The following is a 22,366-nucleotide window of genomic DNA, read 5'->3' on the forward strand; positions in this document are numbered from 1 at the left end:
CCGGATGGGGCTATGAAGCTTCTGCCTATCACAGTCAGAAGCATGTCAGATGCAAGAGGGCGACCGCTGGCGGGATGTCCCCCGCGATGGGGAGCGCTGCCGGAAAGGGGGAGACTATGATGGTCCCTATGCGGATTTACCCCGGGACCGGGACCCCGCAGGGACTGGAGTGGGCGGCACCAGGAGGGACAATGTCTTGCACCGCTTGGAGGTCTTCCAGCGTGGACACCCGGAGCGGACAAGGACCTCCACCACTATCCGGGGCAGCCGGCGAGGAGCAGGCTGGGCTACACTGCTCAACCTGAGCTCGGGCCTGCGATCCCAAAGGGGGCGAAGAGGCACCCGAGGCAGAGGCTTGGTCCACCACAGATTTGTCCTTTCCCTTGCGGGAAGCTGAAGACCTTCCTCACCCAGTCTTCCTGGGCTTCTTTGCTGGAGCCATGGAAGGAGACCAGTGCCAGCTTGTAGATCCACTTGTAGCAATTGCAGGGTTTAAAGCCTGGGGACCAGGGCATGCCCCAGTCCTGAGGCGAAGTCCCTTTAGGGACCTACTACGTCTCTAACTTAACAAATAGGCTGAACTAAAGTAGAGGGAAACTATATACAGTAATATTTGCAAGAGGCAAAAGTCGTCAAACAAACAAAAAGCAACAGCTCTAGCTGAAACAGCACCAGTTCCAGGCACCACCACTGGCAGCAAGGAAGAACTGAAGGTGGAGGGGGCCAGTGGTGCCCTATATGCTACGGCATACGCGTGCTACTCCAGGGGGCGCCAGAGCCAGTCCCCTACAGATACTGCTAAGAGAAAAACTTCTAGCACCTGTGCATGTGGAGAGCACACACACCTAAGCTGAATGGACATGAGCAATCACTCGAAGAACTTGCATAACCATAGAAAAATAGCTCCTTCTGTTGACATACTCTGTGGCCAAAATAGCAGTGTGTGTGCCATCTATTCCTCCACCACAGTTCAGGAACTGCATAGCTACAAAGCCAATCACTATGGTCTGCACATTACCAAGAGTCACAGTCCTGAATAGCAGGAGACTATTAATAATCCTGCACACCTGTATGACATCAGCCCCCATAATGGATTTTCCCACTCCAAAATGACTTTGCACTGCCCGGTAGCAATCCAGCATTGCAAGTTTCCATAGTGTGGTCGCCACGAGCTTCTCCACTATCAGTGTAGCTTAATGTGGTGTCCCTGCATTGGAGGGCTTGGGCAAGCTTGGCACACGGATCCAGGAATGTGGTCTTGCACATCTGAAAGCTCTGCACCCATTTCTTGTCATCTCAAGCCTGCATTACAAAGTGATTCCATCAGTCAGTGCTTGTTTCTTGAGCCCAGACACAGTGCTCCATCTGCAGCTCCTTAATGAACACCAACAGCCACCTCAAACTGTTTCTCACTATGTTCCACAGCAAACTGACCACCAGGAAATCATCATGTACCCCGCAGTTCTTCTGGCTTTGCAAATACTCTAGAGGATAGTACATCCTGTGCTTGCAACGCTCATGACAGTGGTGCAGAGCTGTGCAGGCTTCATAATTCTGTCAGAGATGGCAGGCAGCGACATGCACAGGTTCATGGGAAATGGAAAACAGGGATGAAAATTATGGGATAGAGATGGTATTATCGGATGAAGAACATTGCATTATGGGAGGTTGACCCCTTGCTCCTAGTCTCTGTATGACTCTGTTTTGGCCCACTATATGTTGCCAAAACTACCTGCTGAATGGTGACGGGTTGCACTCTGGGATGCCTACCCATGGTGAACCACACTGTGCATCAATACTCAGTCCTGGTGAGTATGTGCAGTGCTGATGCAAGGAACCAAGTATGCACACACGCAAGTGATACGCTAACCACAGCAACTATATGCTGACATAACTTGCATTGGCAAAACTTGTTGGGTAGACATGGCTTTGGGTACAAACTTTCCTACTTGACCTGTGAAAACCTCTCATACAGCTGCCAACACCAGCCCTTCTCCCAAAAACTTCCAGTCCAACATCTTCATATCCACCAGTTACCAGCCTCCGCTGCAACTTCTCCAATCTGTATGGCTAAGGATGGCATGCTGAGGATTAGGAGAAAAAGCCTAAACTGCCAGTTTGCCCTTGAGCCACTTCACACTAGCACATGATTATCACAGCTCTTTCACTGGATAAGGTGGAAGCTGTGTCCACTGCACACCCCACCCTTTAGGAGCAGTCTAATCAATCATTCTGTCAGCAATATTCTTCAGAAGTGTTTACTAATATTGTAGTTACACAGATTCCAGCTGCCTACATTGGATGTGCATTCTGATCTGCCACAAGAGGCTCCAGCCTATCTGCTCCCCGTGTAACAGATACTCTATACAGTAGCCACTTCAGGATCGAATCACTGATCCCAATAAGCAGTTCATTCAGTATAGTGATGAATATCACGTCATATTTCAGACACATACCACCCATTACATCCTGTAAACCCAAGACAATAATACTGCCTAATTTCTCATATTATCCATCCATACATTTATATCACACATCATAGTGATATCCTTCACAGCCCCTTCAGGTCCATTTGTAGTCCATTCTGAACTAGACGACACAAAAAACAGTTATAGAAAACATTCAACTCCAAGGCTGTGCTGTCAGACAAATCAAGGAACAAATAGCCAGGAACAAACCCCTTGTTAGGAATCTGTACATTTGGCTTAGACTTTCCAATATTGTTAACATACCATATGTGCTTTTCTGCTATCTACTGCAGTGGTCTCCAAACTGGGGTGCACACACCCCACGGAGTGCGCGAGATGATCCCAGGGGGTGCATGGCAGCAGGAGCGCCGCCGGACGACACTCCGCCATTTTTTTTCTTTGGCGGCAGCTCTGCACGTCCACAGCTGGTGTTCCCCTCCGGAGATCAGCCTGCGGCAGGTCTTCCGGGCTTCACCCTGGGAGTGCGCGAGCCAAAAAGTTTGGAGACCACTGCTCTACTGGATCTTAAAAATGTTAAGACTACCAGTTTGTAATACTTTTGCCCTCTGGTGGCTGGAGGTGTCATGACAACAAATGGAGACTTTCTTTACCTCATGAGTTGAGACCTGTGCATTAACACACATTTACAGATTTTTACCTCTTCAAAGCACTGTACAGATTAACAACTGTTAATCCCCCTACCTCTGTGAGGATCTTCCTATTTTTATAGATAGGGAAAGAGGTTATATTATTTGGGCAAGGTCCCAGAATGGGTCATTGACAGAGTCTGTAAAAGTGGTCAGGAATTCTTATTTACAGTTCCATGGTTAATCCCCCACATAACATTAGCTCTCTCAATTATGGAAAAACTGTCTGCATAATAAAGGTCATAACAAGGTTTCTATGATAAAGCATACTTTCACAAGCATCAACACTCTTCAGAAAAAGTCCCAGACATCAACTTTTCATATGTGGTTTGTGACCAGGGAATCTATGGCAAAAACGGAGGTGAACTGTAAAAGCAGTTTGAGATACAGGTCTTAGAAAAGCCCTATCACTATTGGAAGGGACTAAACCATTTTTGGCAAATCATCTCTCAAAAATAAGTCCAAACAAAGTTTGTTTCATTCAAGAGCTCTTGGTGAGAGCTGTTGCACAGTTCTGGAGAAGTTGAGATGTTTACTTTTGGAGCTGTTCCCCTCAGTAGGATCCCATGAATATTATCAGCCGTTGACTAGCTTTATGAAGTTTGTCAAAACTAGTAATATCCTCCTCCCACACTATGTAGGGGCTTGGCACGCTTTGCAGTGTTCATAGGCCCAGGAGAACTTCTGCAGATGCTACAACCTGAACAGACATTCCTATAATACTCTGAAGCCCCACTCACTCCCAAGGAATCTTGAATGGAAAACATTGCTTATAGACTTTTGAAATTTGCAAATCTTTCAGCCCCAACACCCACACCTTTTACAAAATATGCACATGCCATCACCTTTCACCATGTCTATAAGCAGGGCTGCCTCAAGTAGGTCTGGGATACCTTGGCTGACAAGTCTGAAGTTCACTGTGGGACCTCCTCCACCATACCTGCCCCAAACTCTTATCTCCTCCTATATGACAGCAGAGATTCAGACCTACAGAGGCAGGAAGAGGGAATGTGTCCAGAACAGTGTTTTTGTGGAGAATGTAAGTGACAGTAAAGGGGGATATGTAAAATACTCAAATTTACAACTGACATGAAGTACATCATTGGTCCAGCAGAATTGTGAAAGTTAATGGAAAGGGTCCTAATGCAAGGACTGAGTGTCAGGAGTTAGATGCGAGTGGGAATAAACTTTCAAGTACTGCTAAACGTTGCTGATTTCATTTCTCCTCCTCCCCCACTTATTTTATCTTTGTGTCACTGTTTTCGCCTGTCCCTCTCTCAAAAACACTTGTCCCTGCTTCACTTCCCTGCCTCAAACCCACTGACATATAGCATAGATCAGTGGTTCCAAAATTTTATGGGTTCACACACAATTTAAGAAATGAACTGATGGAAGTTCCAGCTCACATATTACCAGCGGTTCAGGGGAAGGGAAGGGAACGAGGTCTACCCCAGAGGCAACTGCTTCTGAGTGGAGATGAGGGGGTTGGTTGCAAAGAAGGATGGCATGAATATTTACTAGATAGGAAAACTTTGTATTTTCAGGAATTTGCATCCACAGATTTCAATACAGCCTAACTTGGTGTGGAGTGAGACATTGTAATGAACTCTCCCACTACAGATGCAGTGGCAGCAAGGAATAGAAATGCCATAGTTTCCTGCTCTTGGTGGGAGCAGAATGCTGTTGGCCACTTTCCAGCAGAAGCTAGTACAATATAGTTGACTTGGTATTGCAACTCCATTCTACATCCCTGAGCTCCAGAACTTCCATTAACAGCTTGCCTACACTTGAAATGCTGCAGCTGTGCTGCTGTAACACTTCAGCGTAAGACACTACCTACACCAATGAGAGGGGTTCACCCTTGGTGTAGGTAATCCACCTCCCCCTCAGGAGGCAATGGCTGTGTCAACAGAATAATTCTTCCATCAATCGAGCGCTGTCTACACTGGGGGTTAGGTCAGTTTAACTACACTGCTTAGGGATGTGGATATTTCACACCCCAGAGCAACGCAGCTGGGTAAACCTAACTTTTTAGTGTAGACCAGGTTTAAACTTTATTGCCTCCCCAGAACTCACGACATTTGGCTCTGCAATTGCAGAAATACAGTGCATGCTGGGGCATAAATACAGCTGGCATCCTGAGAACGCAGGAGAATGAATGGAGTAGCGCTTAGGTTACTGGGTCATGCCCCCCTTTTGCTATGGTAACAGCTATTTCTTTCCTTCCCTTTGACAGGAAGAAAGGAGTAAGCAGCATCCATTTCTCTTTCTTCCTGCCCTTACTAGAGGGTAGTTAGTGAAAACAGCCTTTTCCCATTTCATATGGTATTTGTATCCAGTATTAACTGATTACTGAGAAGTGGTCAGCTAAACTACTGCTATCATCCTATACCTACACAATCTTTATATACAGTTTACAACGTGATTTAAGGATTAGAATTACCCAGAAATTCAGCATTCTTAATTTATTCCACTAAACATACATCTCTCAATTGGGACAGTACCAGACTATCATCTACTGAGGAAGAAATTACAGAATTCCACCTTCTCTCCATCTGAGCACTGATCACCAAGAGATCTATAACAGGACAGCATACACAAGTGTTGTCTGGCTGTCTCCTAACAGAAATTCAAGATGTTCACCCAAGCCTCTCAGATTCCCTGAGGAATCCCCTCATGGAACTAATGCCTTGGGAACAAAGGGAAAACTCTGAGTCTTTTTGCAGATTAAACACCTTTTGTTAACTGGAAATGGGGGAAGAGGAAAGGAAATTAGTCACAGATTAGTTGAAATTAAATTCTCTGATCAATGATCAAAACTAGAGGAGTGGCATGCCACAGGTATCTCCTCTGCCTCTGAGAGAGTGCCTAACACACCTGCAATGCAGAAAAGTTTTACATTTTCTTTTTTACACTTAATATAGGGGTTTGGGTAGGGGCTTTATTCACTTTGTGCTGGCAGCCTCTGCAGTCCTGGAGCTGGGGGTGGGAGAGGAGGTGAAAGGGTGCAGGGAATCTAAATCCAGCTGCTAAAATCCTTTTCTATGCACTGACCATCTCTCTCTCCTTAATTACTGTAACCTTCTCCCATCTGGCTCCTTGCCTCTCAACTCTTCCTCACCAGTCTGTCCAAAATGTCACTGCTAAACTCATCCTCCTCTCCTCTCACTCAGATCATATCACTCCCCTCTTTGAATCCATCCACTGGCTTCCCTCTCAGCCTGTTATATTAAAGATTCTTGTCTTCATCTACAAGGGTCTATTATAGTCTTGCTCCTACCTAAGTGTTCCCACTACCCATTCTGATGAAGTTAACCCTCTTATTTTCTTCATCCCATGTCCCAGCTTTTGTTTGTTGCCTTCTATCATACTGCGTACTATGCCTGGAACATTCTTCTTGCCCTCGTTCATCAATCATCGTCTTCCCACGCCTTCAAACCCACACCTTCAAACAATCCTCCCAGCACCACTGCTCTTCATACTTTTCCTCTCCTGAATGTTGTCCTGTGCCTTGTGTTTAGGTTGTAAGCTCTTTGGGATAGAGAACATGGCTCATCTGTTTGTTAAAGTATCAAGTACATTTATAGCACAATAAAAATGTTTAAAATAAAATTGTATTCAATATTCATGGAAAAGCTCCGTCTCAGACCTCCTTCAAACGTTAAGGTACCCTGTGCCTAAACCATTTCCTGTGAAAGGGAGGGGGTTTCCCCTACTCCCTGAAAAGTGCCACATCCTCCCACTCCAAGGCCAAAGAGCTTTCATAAAAGCCAAGTCTTTACACTTCTCACTAAAAAGTCCCATCTCCTGATTACAAGAGCCCTCTATGCACATACAGTGATGAATTAGAACCTTGAAAGAAAACGGAAGCCATCCACAGCAACTAAGCACTGATGAAACACTCTATACCAGGGGTTCTCAAACTGGGGGTCGTGACCACTCAGGGGGTCATGAGCGGTCAGTCTCCACCCCCAAACCCTGCTTCGCCTCCAGCATTTATAATAGTGTTAAATGTAGAAAAGTGTTTTTAATTTATAAGGGGGGGGGGGGGTGTCACACTCAGAGGCTTGAAGTTTGAGAACCACTAGTCTATACATTGTATTAATACAACTCTGTAAGAATGGCTATGGGTCTTCTGGGGTGGCAGAGCACAGGAGCCATCAGTAAACACCTAAGTCTGGATGACTGCTGAGAAATGTGAAGGGAAGACCAGAGATTCAAGATACAAACAAAAAAGGCAAACAGGGCAGAGACTGCTAACCTTCCCGTAAGCTGTGGTATGAATCCTGACAAGTGTTTGAACAGCTCTTCCCCTGCTTCGACACAGTCTCTGCAAGTGGCACAATCCCGACATAGGCAGGCTGGAGCGTCTTGGCTTTATCCAACATGCTGGAGGACGTCCCAGGATCAGAAGGCAGATGCAGTAAAAAAGATGATGTCCCTTAGGCCAGAAGAAGGGCTGTTTAATCCTCACAGAAGGCCCCAGTCACTATCTGTCACTGCACTGAGAAGGCTACTTAATGATAGACTCCAAGGCTGAGCTTGCACAGGGACAGATAGACAAAGGAGGCAGTGACAAATCCTGATTAGAATCAACAAGTCCCAGCAAAAAAAAGAAAAAATTTCCTTCCTGTCAGCACCAGGCTTGGCCACAGAAACCTCCCTGCTTCAATAGGCAGAGTGTGCATGCAGGGGGATAGATCTCAATTTGCAGTCTGCATAACAGAGGGGTGGGCTTCTTCGTGAAACCACTTGCAGCGACAGCCAACCTCATTCACCCAAAATAGTACACAGTTGGTTTCTCTACTCAGACCCCTAACACTTGCCAGACAAGCAAAATCACGTGACCGTGTCCCATTCCTATCCTCCCCCTTCTCTCTCCCCTCCCCCACTATTAACACAAAACAAAGAGACAAGGCTCCGGGAAAGGATCCTCTATTTAGGCCCAGAAAACATAAACTCAGACAGTGATAGTGCAGCCTTCCAAACACACACTGCCCCCATTAATATACCTGCACCCTGACCTGGAAGAACCACCTCTTAGCAGATAAAACATCGAGGAGTCCTTGTGGCACCTTAGAGACTAACAAATTTATTTGGGCATAAGCTTTCATGGGCTAAAACCCACTTCATCAGATGCATGGAGTGAAAAATACAGTTAGCAGAATATATATTATAGCACATGAAAAGATGGGAGTTGCCTTACCCAAGTGGGGGGTCAGTGCTAACAAGCTAATTCAATTAAGGTAGAAGTGACCTATTCTCAACAGTTGACAAGAAGGGGTGAACACCAAGGGAGGGAAAATTACTTTTGTAGTGCAAACGAGGCCAATTCAATTAAGGTGGTAATCAACTGTTGAGAATAGGCCACTTCCACCTTAACTGAATTGCCTCGTAAGCACTGACCCCCCACTTGGGTAAGGCAACTCCCATCTTTTCATGTGCTATAATATATATTCTGCTTACTGTATTTTTCACTCTATGCATCTGATGAAGTGGGTTTTAGCCCACGAAAGCTTATGCCTAAATAAATGTGTTACTCTCTAAGGTGCCACAAGGATTCCTTGTTGTTTTTGCTGATACAGACTAACACCGCTACCCCTCTGAAACCTCTTCGCAGATGGCAATTGGCAGAGTTCAGTCTGTGGCTCCTCTGCTGGGAGTAAAAGAGAGGCTTGGAATTAGTGCCAATTTGGTGGAGGGGTATGTGGTGGGATATGTGGTGGTGGGGTTTTCTGCAGAAAAGGACCTAGGGGTGACAGTGGACGAGAAGCTGGATATGAGTCAACAGTGTGCCCTTGTTGCCAAGAAGGCCAATGGCATTTTGGGATGTATAAGTAGGGGCACAGCCAGCAGATCGAGGGACGTGATAGTTCCCCTCTATTCAACATTAGTGAGGCCTCATCTGGAGTACTGTGTCCAGTTTTGGGCCCCGCACTACAAGAAAGATGTGGATAAATTGGAGAGAGGCCAGCGAAGGGCAACAAAAATGATTAGGGGTCTGGAACACATGACTTATGAGGAGAGGCTGAGGGAACTGGGATTGTTTAGTCTGCAGAAGAGAAGAATGAGGGGGGATTTGATAGCTGCTTTCAACTACCTGAAAGGTGGTTCCAAAGAGGATGGTTCTAGACTATTCTCAGTGGTAGAAGAGGACAGGACAAGGAGTAATGATCTCAAGTTGCAGTGGGGGAGGTTTAGGTTGGATATTGGGAAAAACTTTTTCACTAGGAGGGTGGTGAAACACTGGAATGCGTTACCTAGGGAGGTGGTAGAATCTCCTTCCTTAGAAGTTTTTAAGGTCAGGCTTGACAAAGCCCTGGCTGGGATGATTTAATTGGGGACTGGTCCTGCTTTGAGCAGGGGGTTGGACTAGATGACCTCCTGAGGTCCCTTCCAACCCTGATATTCTATGATTCTATGTCATGTGGACATTTGTGTGACAAATCATCAAATGACTGTCTAATGGTTAATGAACTTTATTCACTACATACCAGTGCATGACTGGAACTGGCAACATGCAGAGGAAGACCCTGGATGGCTCAGGTGACTGGGATATGCAATGCCCAACCTCTATGTTTTTTATAGTTAGCAGAGAATGCCTGTCAAAACAGATGGGACTGAGGGTGGGGAAGGCAAGGACACTCCAAAGACTAAAATGGGTTGATTTATACACACATACCAACTACAAGGACACTCCAATATCTTTCCAAATAGAAATATGTCATTAGTAATAGCTGTTATCCTAAAGGGCTGAGGTACTGTATTGACAGCCATATAGATGCTGCCAAAAAAAAAAAAAGGGGGGGGGGGGAATAACCACTCCTACGCACCTGAAGGCTAATTAATGCAAGGCTAGAACAGTTCAGTCTAAGCTTTCCATCTCCCAAAATCAAAACAAGAATTTCTCTTGTCTGGGGGCCATCCAATCACTATGCTGAGCAAACGGAGTAAAAACCACAAGGAAAAAATCCAAGTAATATTAAAACTAAAGTCACTTAACAGCATGAGAAGCACTAAAGAAAAAAAATTAAGGTATGTCTGCATTAATGACCAAGGAACTTACCTGATGGCAAAAACAAAAAGAAAAAAAAAAAGTCACATTTCTCACTGATCTCAGCTTCACTTTCAGACACATTCAAGCAAATGATGCTCTATGCTGGCAAAAACTGCTTTCGTACAAAAGCAGAATCGCAACTAAATTGACAGGAAAAATTGAGGATTTTCTCACTGATTTGGATTAGGTCATTGCATTTGTTACCAATAGATTGTTGTGTAATTTAAATTAGGTTGCTGTAATTGTATCTTCCTACACATGCTGTGGGGCTCAAGCAATTCAAGAAGGTAACAAAAATTAGTACATTGCATGTGTTATCACTTATTTTTAAGCCTAATTTTGATTACTATAAATCAGTTTCTTCCTATACATTTCTAATGCATCCATCTGCATGATGTCTAGACAGGTAGATCATAAAGGTGAACGGCAAGGTAAAAAGATAGTAAAAGACAAAAACAAAGATATGGGGGGGAAAAGCTCAAACTCTATAACTACCTCCATCCCTAAAAAAATTATGCACTTCTAATTGAGACAAAATAGGTCCTCATTTAACTCTTCACTAATTGGAGAACTTTATGTTGTCACATGAGGGTATAATCTCAGTTGCAGCTCTCCCCATTCCAAAACTCACTTTTGGGGAGCAATGTAGTTGGACTGGGGTGGAGAGAGTGGATTGCAGCTCGGATTATGGCCTCATGTGACTTGATAAAATGAATAGAGCCCTGCAAATCCACGGACATCCGCTTTATATGCATGGATCATTTTTGCGAATTGCAGATCGGATGCGGATACAAATTTTGTATCTGTGAAGGCCTGGTATTTCTGACTGAAAAACGCCCCCACGAAAAATAAAAGTTGAACTCAGTCAAATACCAAAAACAATAAAAGGGGGTGGGGGGAACCTTAATTCTGTTCCATAGTGATACAATAAGGAAAAAACAAAGTATCTCTAAAAGGCAGTATATATTAATCATAATTGTATTGTTATTTCATAGTGTCACAACAGAGCAAAGTTAAGACTTCTTGGGTGCCTTAACAGTGCATATCTTATGTTAATGTGTTTGGATTTCTTTTAAGTTAAAGTCTGAATTTCCTGTGCTTATAATGTTTTTGGGGAGGATAATTACAAGATGCCTATAATGGTTTTTACCCTCAATTACTCATGCATGCTCTCAGCCTTAACTCCATCTTAATGTAGTTTTTGTCCAGAAATAATCAAGTTGTTCCATGCAGACAGGTTCCTGCACCTACTGAGTCCCACATAAGTCAACAAGGCTCCACAAAGGCACAACATAACAGGACTGCTTACAGGATCAGAGCCAGTTTCTCCTTTGATAAGAAGATGCATATCATCATCACCAGAGGAGGAGGCACAAAGCTTTCCTTGTCATTTTTTTTTAATAAAGAAAAACTTCAGGTTAGACTATTCATGCTCTGTTGGAAACTGGAGATTAAAAAATTAGTTATTTTGAGTTTTTAACAGTCTGCAAAAGATACGCAGAATGTCATAGCTAAATACAAGGTGGAACAGACTTCTGCATAAGGTGTACTCTACACTACAGAATTTGGTTTATATAAGCCCCCTTGTGTCATCCTAGCTGTGCAAGGGTCTACAGTTAAATTTGTCTCCCACTGATGTAAGCACCCCATTACAGTAACACCACCTCCACAAGTGGCACTGAGCCATGGTCAATGTACTGAGGCCGATGAAGCACAAGTGTAGACGTTCTGTTACTTATGTTGACCCTAGCAGTCCTCCAGCAGCTGTCCCAAAATACCCAACTCCGACAGCTCTGGTCACAATTGTGACCTTCACTGCCCAGGGGTCACGGAGGCCAGAAGGCCCGCCCCCCTTTAAAGCCCTGCAGATTTTTGAAATGCCTTCTCCTGATTATCCGGATTGGCGAGCACACCTAACAGCTCTCCACTGTTGTGTACAACTGCCCAACTGACCATGCTGGCTGCAGGCTCCAGCTTATTATTAGACAGGAGATACTGGATCTCCAGAGCCTGTGGGGATAAGAGACTGTGTAAGCACAGCTACGGACCAGCCATAGAAATGTGGACATCTACAAGAAGATGGCATGGGGGATGCAAGAGAAGGGGTAGAACATGAACCAGCAGCAGTGCTGCATGCAAGCCAAGGAACTGTGGCAGGAATATCAGAAAACCTGGGAGGCCAGTTGATCTGGTGCTGAGCCACAGACCAGGCACTTCTACCAACAGCTGCATGCGATACTTGGTGGGGTCTCCACCACCACCCATCACGCTGTCGTTACCTCTGAGAAGCCTGAGTCACAGGCTCTTGCTGTGAACAGCGAGGAGGTGGTGGAGGAGGGAGATAAGGAGTGGGGACATCTAACTTGTGGGTCCAGCTATGCCACAAGGCAAGACCTGTTTGAGACTTCACCTCAGTCCAGTCAGTCCCAGCAATCAAACAGCAGGGGAAGAATCCTCAAGTGTATAAATTTATTTTCCATTACAGTGATGACACCCCCGATTTCAAAGGACACAGCTATCAACTTTACATACATTTATTTGTACTGGAAGAGGTAACAGTTCAACTAAGAAGTGATGTTATCGGCTTTTCATTCTCCAGTAGATAGGTGAGCCGGGGAGGCAGGGGACATGCAGAGCAGTTTATGCACACAGGGATGCCCCTTGAATCCACCTGAGAGATCTTGATGAAATTTTCATGGAGGCACTCTGCAATCCTCTCCCCTAAGTTTCTAGGGATAGCAGCCTTATTTCTTCCTCCATAGTGAGACATTTTCTCGGCCAGTCTGTGATAATTTCTGCAGACACCACTGCAGTACCCAGGCTAGCAGCATACGGGCCCAGGACACTTCAGGACGCCAGCAACAGCAGGGCTCTCTCTCTCTTAGTTACCCTAAGGAGTGAGATATCAGCTACAACCTCTATCACCTGCGGAAAATCGTGTCAGTATTCAGTGCCAGTGCCCTACACTCAGTTTCATGCAATGCAGCAGTTTCCTCCTCATTTTCCTCACCCCTGACAGGCCATACTCACCACAGCTGCTGTTGTGAGTGGCACCATGCACAAGCACTCAGAAGCAGAACAATAAGCATGTCTTGTTTAAAACATTAGGGGAGTGAGGAAAGGGTGTTCTGAATCTTAACTTTTGCTTTCTCTTATGACTATATTGACAATGGAACCTGTGTGTACTATCTGCAGCTGCTATGGTTGCTGCCTTGAGAGGTTTCCCCTCCACGTGCCAGATGAGGAGGAGAAAGGAGAGGTGTTCAATGCAGTCCTGCAAGCCAGTGCTGCATCAGACCATGAGTAAAGGGCCTGGAGGGTAAACACTGAAGACAGCCTGGAGAAGGAAAGGGTGCACAGGAGAAAGGTCCAGAGGTTCAAGCAGAAAAAGAGGAGGGAGCTGCATCAGGACATAATGGGGCTTCTCTGACAACAAATAGATGCTGCAGACTTTTCTGGATCTACAGGTTCAAGAATCACAGGCTCACCTCCGTTTGCAGTCAGTGAAGAACTCCATTAAAACATCTCCCTGCATCAGACATGCCAAACCCATGGGGGGAAAAAAGCAGAAACTGGGCTTGTTTTTGGCTTAATTGACTTGTGAGTTGCTTGTTGGCTTATAGCTTGTTGCTTCTTTTTTTGGATCGGCTCCTGGAAAGCAGGGATAAGGGGGGGCAAGCAGGGGCAAGGGAGAAAGAGAGTCAGGGTGCACTGCAGACCCACCACAGTCCCAGACTGCAAGCCGGGGAGATCTAGTCACAGTGTGTTGGGGTTCTTAGGGACTGGCTTGTTTTGGTCTTGTTTTGAAATGGGATTAGTTTGGTTTTTGGCTTATTGTGAAAGTCGGGGTGCTTATTTACCACGTGAAAGTTGGCAACTGTGCCCTGCGCCTGCCCTTAATATTCCATGTGGCATCAGGGGCAGTACAGTAAGCACTGCAGAATTAATAGGTGCATTGACAGTGTTATATTCACACATGTACTCCAAGCACCACACAATTATTAACAGGCACCAAAACAGCAAGGTCAGGCACAACATAGTACATCATAATGCATTACTGTGGCTCACTGTTAAAGTGCTCTTTCAAAGCCACTGAGACATATGGCTCTGCATTGAGCTCTTCTAATAGTCCTTGTGTCTGTCTGTTCAACTCAGCACTCAGCTGCTCCACCTCCGTCCCAGCAGCAACTCTTCCCCCTTCGCTTCACAGATATTATGCATGACACAGCAGGCAGCTATAACCATTGGGGTTTTTCTTCACTGACATGCAATCTGGTGAGTAAACACAGCCAGCATCCCGTCAATCTACGAAAGACATTCAACTGTCATCTGACCTGCTCAGCTGGTAGTTGAATCTTCCCTTGGTGCTGTCAAGGTGGCTGCCATACAGCTTCATGATCCAGGGGACTAACAGGTAGGTTGGGTCCCCCAGAATCACTATTGGCATTTTAATATTGCCAGTGGTAACCCGCCAGTCAGGAAAGAAGGTCCCTGCTTGTACCTGTATGAACTGTCCTGTGTTCTTAAAGATACAAGCATCATGCATCTTCCCTGACCAGTCAACACTGATGTCAGTGAAACATCATCCATGGTCCACCAATACTTGCATAAACCATAGAAAAGCGGCCCTTTCTTTTTATGTTCTCTGTGGCAAGGTGCTCTGGGGCCAAAACAGGGCAGGTGCAATGTCTATTGCTCTACTGCAGTTCAGCAACTCCACTGCTGCAAATCCAGCCACCTTGTCCTGCATATTGCCGCCAGCCACAGTCCTCTATAGCAGAAAATGATTAATGGCCCTGCACACCTGCATTACAATGGCCTCCACAGTGGATTTTCCCCACTCCAAAATGATTTCCCACTGACTGGTAGTAATCCCACGTTGACAGTTTCCACAGTGCAGTCAACACTCGCTTCTCCATTGTCAGTGCAACTCTCAGTTTGGTGTCCTTGCACTGGAGGGCTGGGGTGAACTCGGCACATAGATCCAGGAATGTGGCCTTGTGCATGTGAAAGTTCTGCAGCCACTTATCATCATCACAAGCCTGCATTATGATGCAATCCCACCAGTCAGTGCTCATTTCTCAGGTCCAGAAGCAGTGCTCTCTCTACCATCTGCAACTGCTCTGTGAATGCCACCAACAATCTTGAATTGGCTCTTGCTATGTGCCACAGCCATCTATCCCCCAAGAAACAGTCATGTTCCATGCTGATTCAGTTCTTCTTACAGTTCTGCAAATACCAGAGGATTCTAAGTCCTGTGCTTGCAACACTTATGGCAACAGTGCAGAGCTATGCAGGCTTCATGCTTCTATCAGTGATGGCAGACAGCGAGGAGAGCTGTGCGAGTTTGTGGGATTTTTTTTTAAAGTACAAAAATTTAGGTGGTATAGATGACATCATGTGATGCAGACAGTTGCACACTGGAAAGAAGTTGCTCACCTTGTGCAGTAACGATGGTTCTTCAAGATGCGTGAACCTATGGTTGCTCCATTGTAGGTGTGCTTGCATCCCTGCGCATTGCTGATTGGAGAACTTCAGTAGCAGTGTCTGTTAGGCCCTCACATGTGCTGTCCCTCCTCATGCTGCACCTGTAATGAGTCGAGGTTGGCCCCTATGAATTCCAGGTGTTCCACTGGGACAAGGCTTGAGTTCTGGGTATTGATCTGTAGGCCCAGTTCTATAAACAAGTGCATTGCAGCTTTAGTGACTTGGTGAGCCTCCTGGAGCTATCAGGCTCTGAGAAGGCAATTGTCTGGGTACAGGTAAATCATGATCTCTTGTGTGCTTAAGTGAACGGCCACCAGTGAGAGAACCTTGGAAAATACTCTCAAGGCCAATGATAGCCCAAAGGGGAGCACCCTGTATTGGAAGTGGTTTTGTCCCAGAGTGAAAATGAGAAATCATCTGTGAGTTGGTAGGATTGAGATATGAAAATAGGCATCCTGAAGGTCGAGGGCCAAAAAACAAACAGTCTCCCTGTTCCAACGCTGGAATGATCACCAATAAGGTGACCATCTTGAACTTTTGGGCCTTGACAAACTTGTTGAGGTACTGGTTCTATGGCTCCTAAGAGGAGGAGACAATCTACCTCTTGTCGTGGTAAACTCTCGTGAGAAGGATGCCTGAAGAAGGACAGGGAAGGGTGTTGTGGAGTGGGAAGGGAGGTAAAATCGATGGAGTACCCAGTTTGAACAATCTCTAGGATCCATTGGTCCAATGTTATGTGTCCCCAGGCATTGCAGAATGCTGCCAATAGGCGGCCAAATGAGTGTAAAGCGATGGTCAGCTGTATCAGTTGTGGGGAGTGGCTTATCAGCGCCTCAACCCGCCCGTCAAAACTGGTATTTGGACACAGCAGGCTGGGATGAAGAAGATTGTGGGCCAGATGATTTGCACTTGTGAAATTTGCCCTTCTTTCTTTGCAGCTCATAGTGGCATTGAGTCGGATATTGAGACATGTGTGATCTATACTGGGACTGGAGACTGAACCGTCTTTTTTTGTCTTAGTGACTAGAGAGTGGCCCTAGAGTCCCTCAGGATGTGAAGGAAGGCATCAGTTTTCTCCGCAAAGAGCTTTGTGCCCTCAAAAGGGAGGTCTTCAACTGTAGACTGTACCTCCTTCAGGAAGCCTGACTGATGAAATCAAGACACCCATCACATCACCACCACCGTGGAAATGGACCTAGCCGCTATGTTGACTGCGGCAAGGGCAGACTGCAGAGATGTCTTTGCCACTAACTGGCCCTTCTGGACAATAGCCTCAAATTGGTCACAATGTGACTCCAGCATCTGTTCAATAAACTCATTCAGTTTTGAACAGTTTATATTAGTCATATTTTGTTGTGAGGGCCTGGTAATTGGCGATGTAATTGAAGAATGGTCGAGAAATACACCTTCCTTCCAAAAAGGTCCAGGTGCTTCCAGTCCCAATCATAAGGAGTGACCCTCAACTAGTGGTGTCGGCCACAGGATGGCAGTTGACGACATCCACCATGATAGAGTTGGGTGGCGGGTGGGAGAAGAGGAATTCAGATTCCATGGTGGGGACATAGTATATTTTGTTCACCCACTTGCAGGTAGGCGCTACCAACACTGGAGTTTTCCATACAGTTTTTGCCAGGTCTAAGATGACTTAATTAATAGGGAGAGCGATCTTTGAGGAGGAGGAAGAGTGGAGGATGTCAAGGAGTCAATATAAGGGGTAAATACAGAGATTTGATTCCTATATTTCTGTATAACATCTCCTTAAACAAAAGCTCATTATTCTAATGATAATAGTTTTGTTTCCAATATTTACATGACAAGAATTTGTAAACCTGTTAATACTTCCTAAATAAATAGTGGAAAAAACTCCCATACTGGTGGTTTGTGACCCTTTTAACTGATAAGGATTGTATTACATAAATTACAGTTAACTTTGGATGTTCCCAGGATTCTACCTCCCACCAATAAAGACCTTCAGAGAGAATTAAAGAGACTAAGTTGGGAACACTGTCAAAAGCTTGCCTCTTTAGTTCTCAGGAGAAGCCTGTAGTTCATATACACTGATCCTTTCAATCATCTGGTCACAGCCAGCTCAGAATATTCCTATCCATGAGAGACAGGTGGCTAAAGGTAAATCCGTTGTGGATTCTCTGTAAGAGCACGCAGGCCTGGGAATCTGGATCCTTGCCTAGTTGCAGAACAGCTCTGCAGCCCCTCAACCCATCCTGGGATATACCACCACCCCCACTTTTGGCAAGTTGGCTTTCACTGCCTGACAAACTGAGTTCTAAATGTTGTGAGCTAGAGATGTAAAAATAGCTGCTGAGCAAGCTGGAAAATCTATCAGATGATGTCAAAGTACACTGAGCCCTTCCCACTCCCCACCACTTCCTTTCTATGTCACTTTCTCATTACATCACTGTCTCCAATTCTGAGTGCTGCTCTCTGCATCTTACAGCTGCCAAAGTATACTTTACAGAACAGCAAAAGTTAAACAACCCTCACCACGTACACAAACTCTCTCACCCTTGAAACACATCCAAGGTTTGCCAGTTTGCCTTTCCTTGCAAACATGCACATCAAATCCACAAACCTTTTCTGTGAAATATACATGCAGGGGACAGCAGTCCAGTTCAAGGAATGGATATCTAACCCCACTTTGATCAGAGTTTGATTAACCCTCCAGGTCATGCCAAAGCAGAAGTATTGTGCAACACAATTTTCTAGGCACTGCTAGAATGAACTGCTACACCAGTTCAGTACATGCTGAGGAGTCTATACAGTTCAAGAATTTAATGTAAACTTAAATAAAACAGAGAAACAAGTCAACTAAACCTTTACATTATTTAAAATAAAACTCCAAAAACTTTTTTTTAAAATCCAGTCTGAGACAGTTTTGTTAATAGGGGGCCCAAGCAGGCTGTACATAAGCTCTACTATTATAAAATAATTATGCCTATGTAGAGCTTCCTATCCAAAGGGATCACTCCAAGTGCTGGCTGGGCAGAGGACAGTGGCCACAACAGAGAACTTCAATGACAGGGACAGGGGATTTTAAAAGCAAGTATTTGGAAGCCTGCTATGAAACCATAACAGCACCCATTCAAATCACTTCTCTTGAAGACAGGGTTGGTACACCACTCGACACATCCAGTCATGTTTTATTGATTTTTTCACCATTTTGTTTGATAAATTCTGGTCATCACAGACTAGACACTTGGATCAGAAACCTTTCTGGCCACATAGCAAATATTTTAGACAGAGCAAACAATAACACAGACTGAAGCAACTACCTAACAATAGTAGCTTTGTGTTCTGATGGAACCAAATCATCAAAGAGTCAGAGATCTAGGAGAGGTATTTAACTTGCTCACATTCACGGTCTGGTCTCATTAAATCATCCCTCCTGTCACCTACTATTGGGTCCCTTATTTCAGCAACATAAATCCCAAATCCTTTCATCCATATGGTATGCAGACGGAGAGTTGGAATGGCCAAAAGCTCCATTAAACTGTACAGAGACACAAGAAATTTACTTCATCTCAAGTCAGGAACAGGAACTGCTTTCTTGTATTCATAACATGGTATTTCTTTCTTGCAGTGGTTTTGTTCAAATCAATGTAAACTAAATGTCATTTATAAGAAAGTTGGAATTGCTACTGAAAGCAGCAGAGAGAGAAAGTTCTTGCTTCAGGTGGTGAGGAGAAAATGGGGAGGGGGGGATGACATTCTCTGAAACGGTCTTCTGGAATCAAGTATCAGAGGGGTAGCCGTGTTAGTCTGGATCTGTAAAAGTGGCAAAGAGTCCTGTGGCACCTTATAGACTAACAGACGTATTGAAGCATAAGCTTTCATGGGTGAATACCCACTTTGTCAGATGCACGTCATCCAACGAAGTGGGTATTCACCCACCAAAGCTTATGCTCCAATATGTCTGTTCATCTATAAGGTGTCTTCTGGAATGAATTTTCTTTGAAAAGGGAATAATTGGACAGGACAGAAGAGACTACCTTCCTTCTTGCTGGAGCATGCCCAAAGTCCAAGACGTTTTTGCAATAACTCCGATATTTGCTGAGCAGAAAGTATTCCTCCCTCCCCGTTTCAGATTCTGGCAATTAGGTCCCTTCAGTACAGACTCTCCCTTCCAACACTCCCCCTTCCTCTACATCCAGAGGGCTATGTGAAGCATTTAGAAAGGTCAGTTTGGTCCAAAGCTATTTCTACATAAAGCATAAGAGAGGAAACAGTCAATCTACACTACAGATGTATACAGTACTTGTGAATGGATCAGCAATGATAGCAACATTCATTTGCTTCTCAGTTTGTGCTAGATTTATAGACAGCTACTGGGCAAGACTCACTCTCACCCCTATGACTGAGACTGGCCCAGAAGGCCAATATCTTTCTACAGAGATATGAGATTTCCTATGTAATGATAACAGAATCAGAGCCCTGTGTATAACATTATCCAGTCATGCAAAATGCCACATAAATATCCTTTCTAATTTGATACAAATTATGCCCCAGAACGTAGGCTTTAATTAAATTAATATTTACCCCCTCCAGTTGCAAAGACAGCTTGCAAAATGTTCACCAACTAAACTATTTCAGATACAATTGTGGAAGGTGTGAACAGTCCTATTCACTCAATGAGTAATTAACACTCTGGATTCTAACAATGGCATTTTTTGATGTCAACATTCTTGATTATTTCACTTTCTATCATTTTGGCAGAAACAAAGCTAGAGGGCCTCATGACGGGATATTGTGGCAGATACCAGGTATGGGGTGAAATAGGACCGATACTTACTCTCAAACTTTGCTGGAGGTGAAGAAGAATTTAGTCCTTTTAAAATTAAATTCACCTTTCCCTGTGCCCAAAAGACCTTTATTCCTATGTTGAAGTTTCAACTGCCTCCTGGGTGCCAAAACTGAACAGTTCCCTGCCCAAATGCCAAAGCTTCCAGTTTCCCTGACAACTTTTACAACTAAAGTTATGTTTTTGATACAAATATCTGTAGCACACTGAAATTTTGACAGTCTAGAGGCAGCATAAAATAGATGACTTTAATAGCAAAATATATAGCAATGGAAAGTGCACAGAATGTACTGGACTGGTTCAGGGAAGAATTATGAGCGAGAGCATGCAGGAGGGAAGCACCAAATAATCTGTGTGTCCCCACTGCAAAATTCAGATTAATGTACCTTGTAGGACATGGGGCCTTGCATATGGTGGATCTCAACATGACCAAGGAACGACGGAAATGGTGCAGAGGTAAAATGAACTATTCGGGGCAGGGGGCGTTGCTGAGTCGAATTAACTTATTCTGCTTTTTCTTAAAGAGAAAAGATATATTCTGGCTATGTCCCTTAATGCCTTTCCTGAGCTGGCTCATTCGGAAATAACTCCAGGTGTATGCTATTTCAACAGTGCTCCCTCCTCTCCCCTTCCCGCTCCATGGCCTACATTCTTAACTGCATGAACTGAACTGAACATTTATTTTTCTTTGAGCTATTCAAGGCGATGCTGGAAAGTAGGACTTTAATCCAAATGTGAAGCTTCGCCCCTCCCACTGTATACTCCATTCATACCTTTCCCCAACATGATCAAAAGCCTCCCTGCCAACAAGCCTCAGCATCGCATTTTCCCCAGGTAACCTGAAATGACCCAAAAGCGTACACTATGTCTCCCCCCACCCCGAAAAATTCAACGTTTCCTAACTAAACATGGAAAATCATTCATTTTATGGAAAAAGCACAAAAAATAAAGCTCAAGTGAGAGATGTTGGGAAATCACACACAGGCTGAGTCATCAAGAAAAATGGTTACTCATCTTCTCGTAACTGTTGTTCTTTGAGATGTGTTGCTCATATCCATTCCAATTAGGTGTGTGTACGCCGCATGCACAGTCGTCAGAAAGCTTTTCCCCCTAGCAGCATCCGTCGGGTCGGCTGTGGAGCTCCCTGGAGTGGCGCTTTCATGGCGCTCAATATATGACCCTGCCGACCCGGCGCCTCCTCAGTTCCTTATTGGCGGTTACTCCAACAGAGGGGAAGGCGGGGGGTTTGGAATGGATATGAGCAACACATCTCAAAGAACAAGAGTTACGAGAAGGTGAGTAACCGTTTTTTCTTCTTCGAGTGCTTGCTCATATCAATTCCAATTAGGTGACTCCCAAGTCTTACCTAGGCGGTGGGGTCGAAGTTATGGAATCTTTGATTGGCACACCGCTCTGCCTAAAGCTGCATCATCTCTGACCTGCCAGACGATGGTGTAATGACAGGTGAACGTATGTACCGAGGACCAAGTTGCTGCCCTTCAGTTTTCTTGTATCGGGACATTGGCCAGGAACGCCGCTGATGAGGCCTGAGCCCTCATGTAGTGTGCCATAAGAGCTGGGGCTGGTATTCTGGCCAGCTCGTAACACGTGCGGATGCATGACATAATCCAGGAAGATATTCTCTGAGATGAGACCGGAGTTCTTTCATCCGGTCTGCCATCGCTATGAACTGGTTCGACTTTCTGAACAGCTTAGTGCACTCAATGGAAAAGGCTAATGCTCGCCGAACTTCCAAGGAGTGTAGCCTCTGTTCACGGCTACTGGCATGAGGCTTAGGATAAAAAACAGGCAGGAAAATCTCCTGACTAGTGTGGAAGTGTGACACCCTTAGGAAGAAAGGCCGGGTGAGGTCTGAGTTGCACCTTATCCC

General features: G+C 44.9%; 1 protein-coding gene across 7 annotated transcripts in view; it reads right to left on the reverse strand.

Moving 5' to 3' along the window:
* Nucleotides 1-22,366, reverse strand: part of MRTFA (myocardin related transcription factor A) — a 182,178-nt gene that overhangs the window by 87,859 nt on the left and 71,953 nt on the right. The window contains exon 1 of one of the 7 annotated variants that reach the window (XM_075124194.1): nucleotides 7,377-7,518. The exons of the other annotated variants lie outside the window; for them this stretch is intronic. Coding sequence (XP_074980295.1) covers nucleotides 7,377-7,503 — 127 coding nt within the window. The 5' untranslated portion in view covers nucleotides 7,504-7,518. Of the gene's footprint in view, nucleotides 1-7,376; nucleotides 7,519-22,366 lie in introns of those variants that run through there. 7 annotated transcript variants of the gene reach the window in all.

Source organism: Caretta caretta, chromosome 1 (assembly GCF_965140235.1).
Source record: "Caretta caretta isolate rCarCar2 chromosome 1, rCarCar1.hap1, whole genome shotgun sequence".
Classification (NCBI taxonomy): Eukaryota; Metazoa; Chordata; order Testudines; family Cheloniidae; genus Caretta; species Caretta caretta.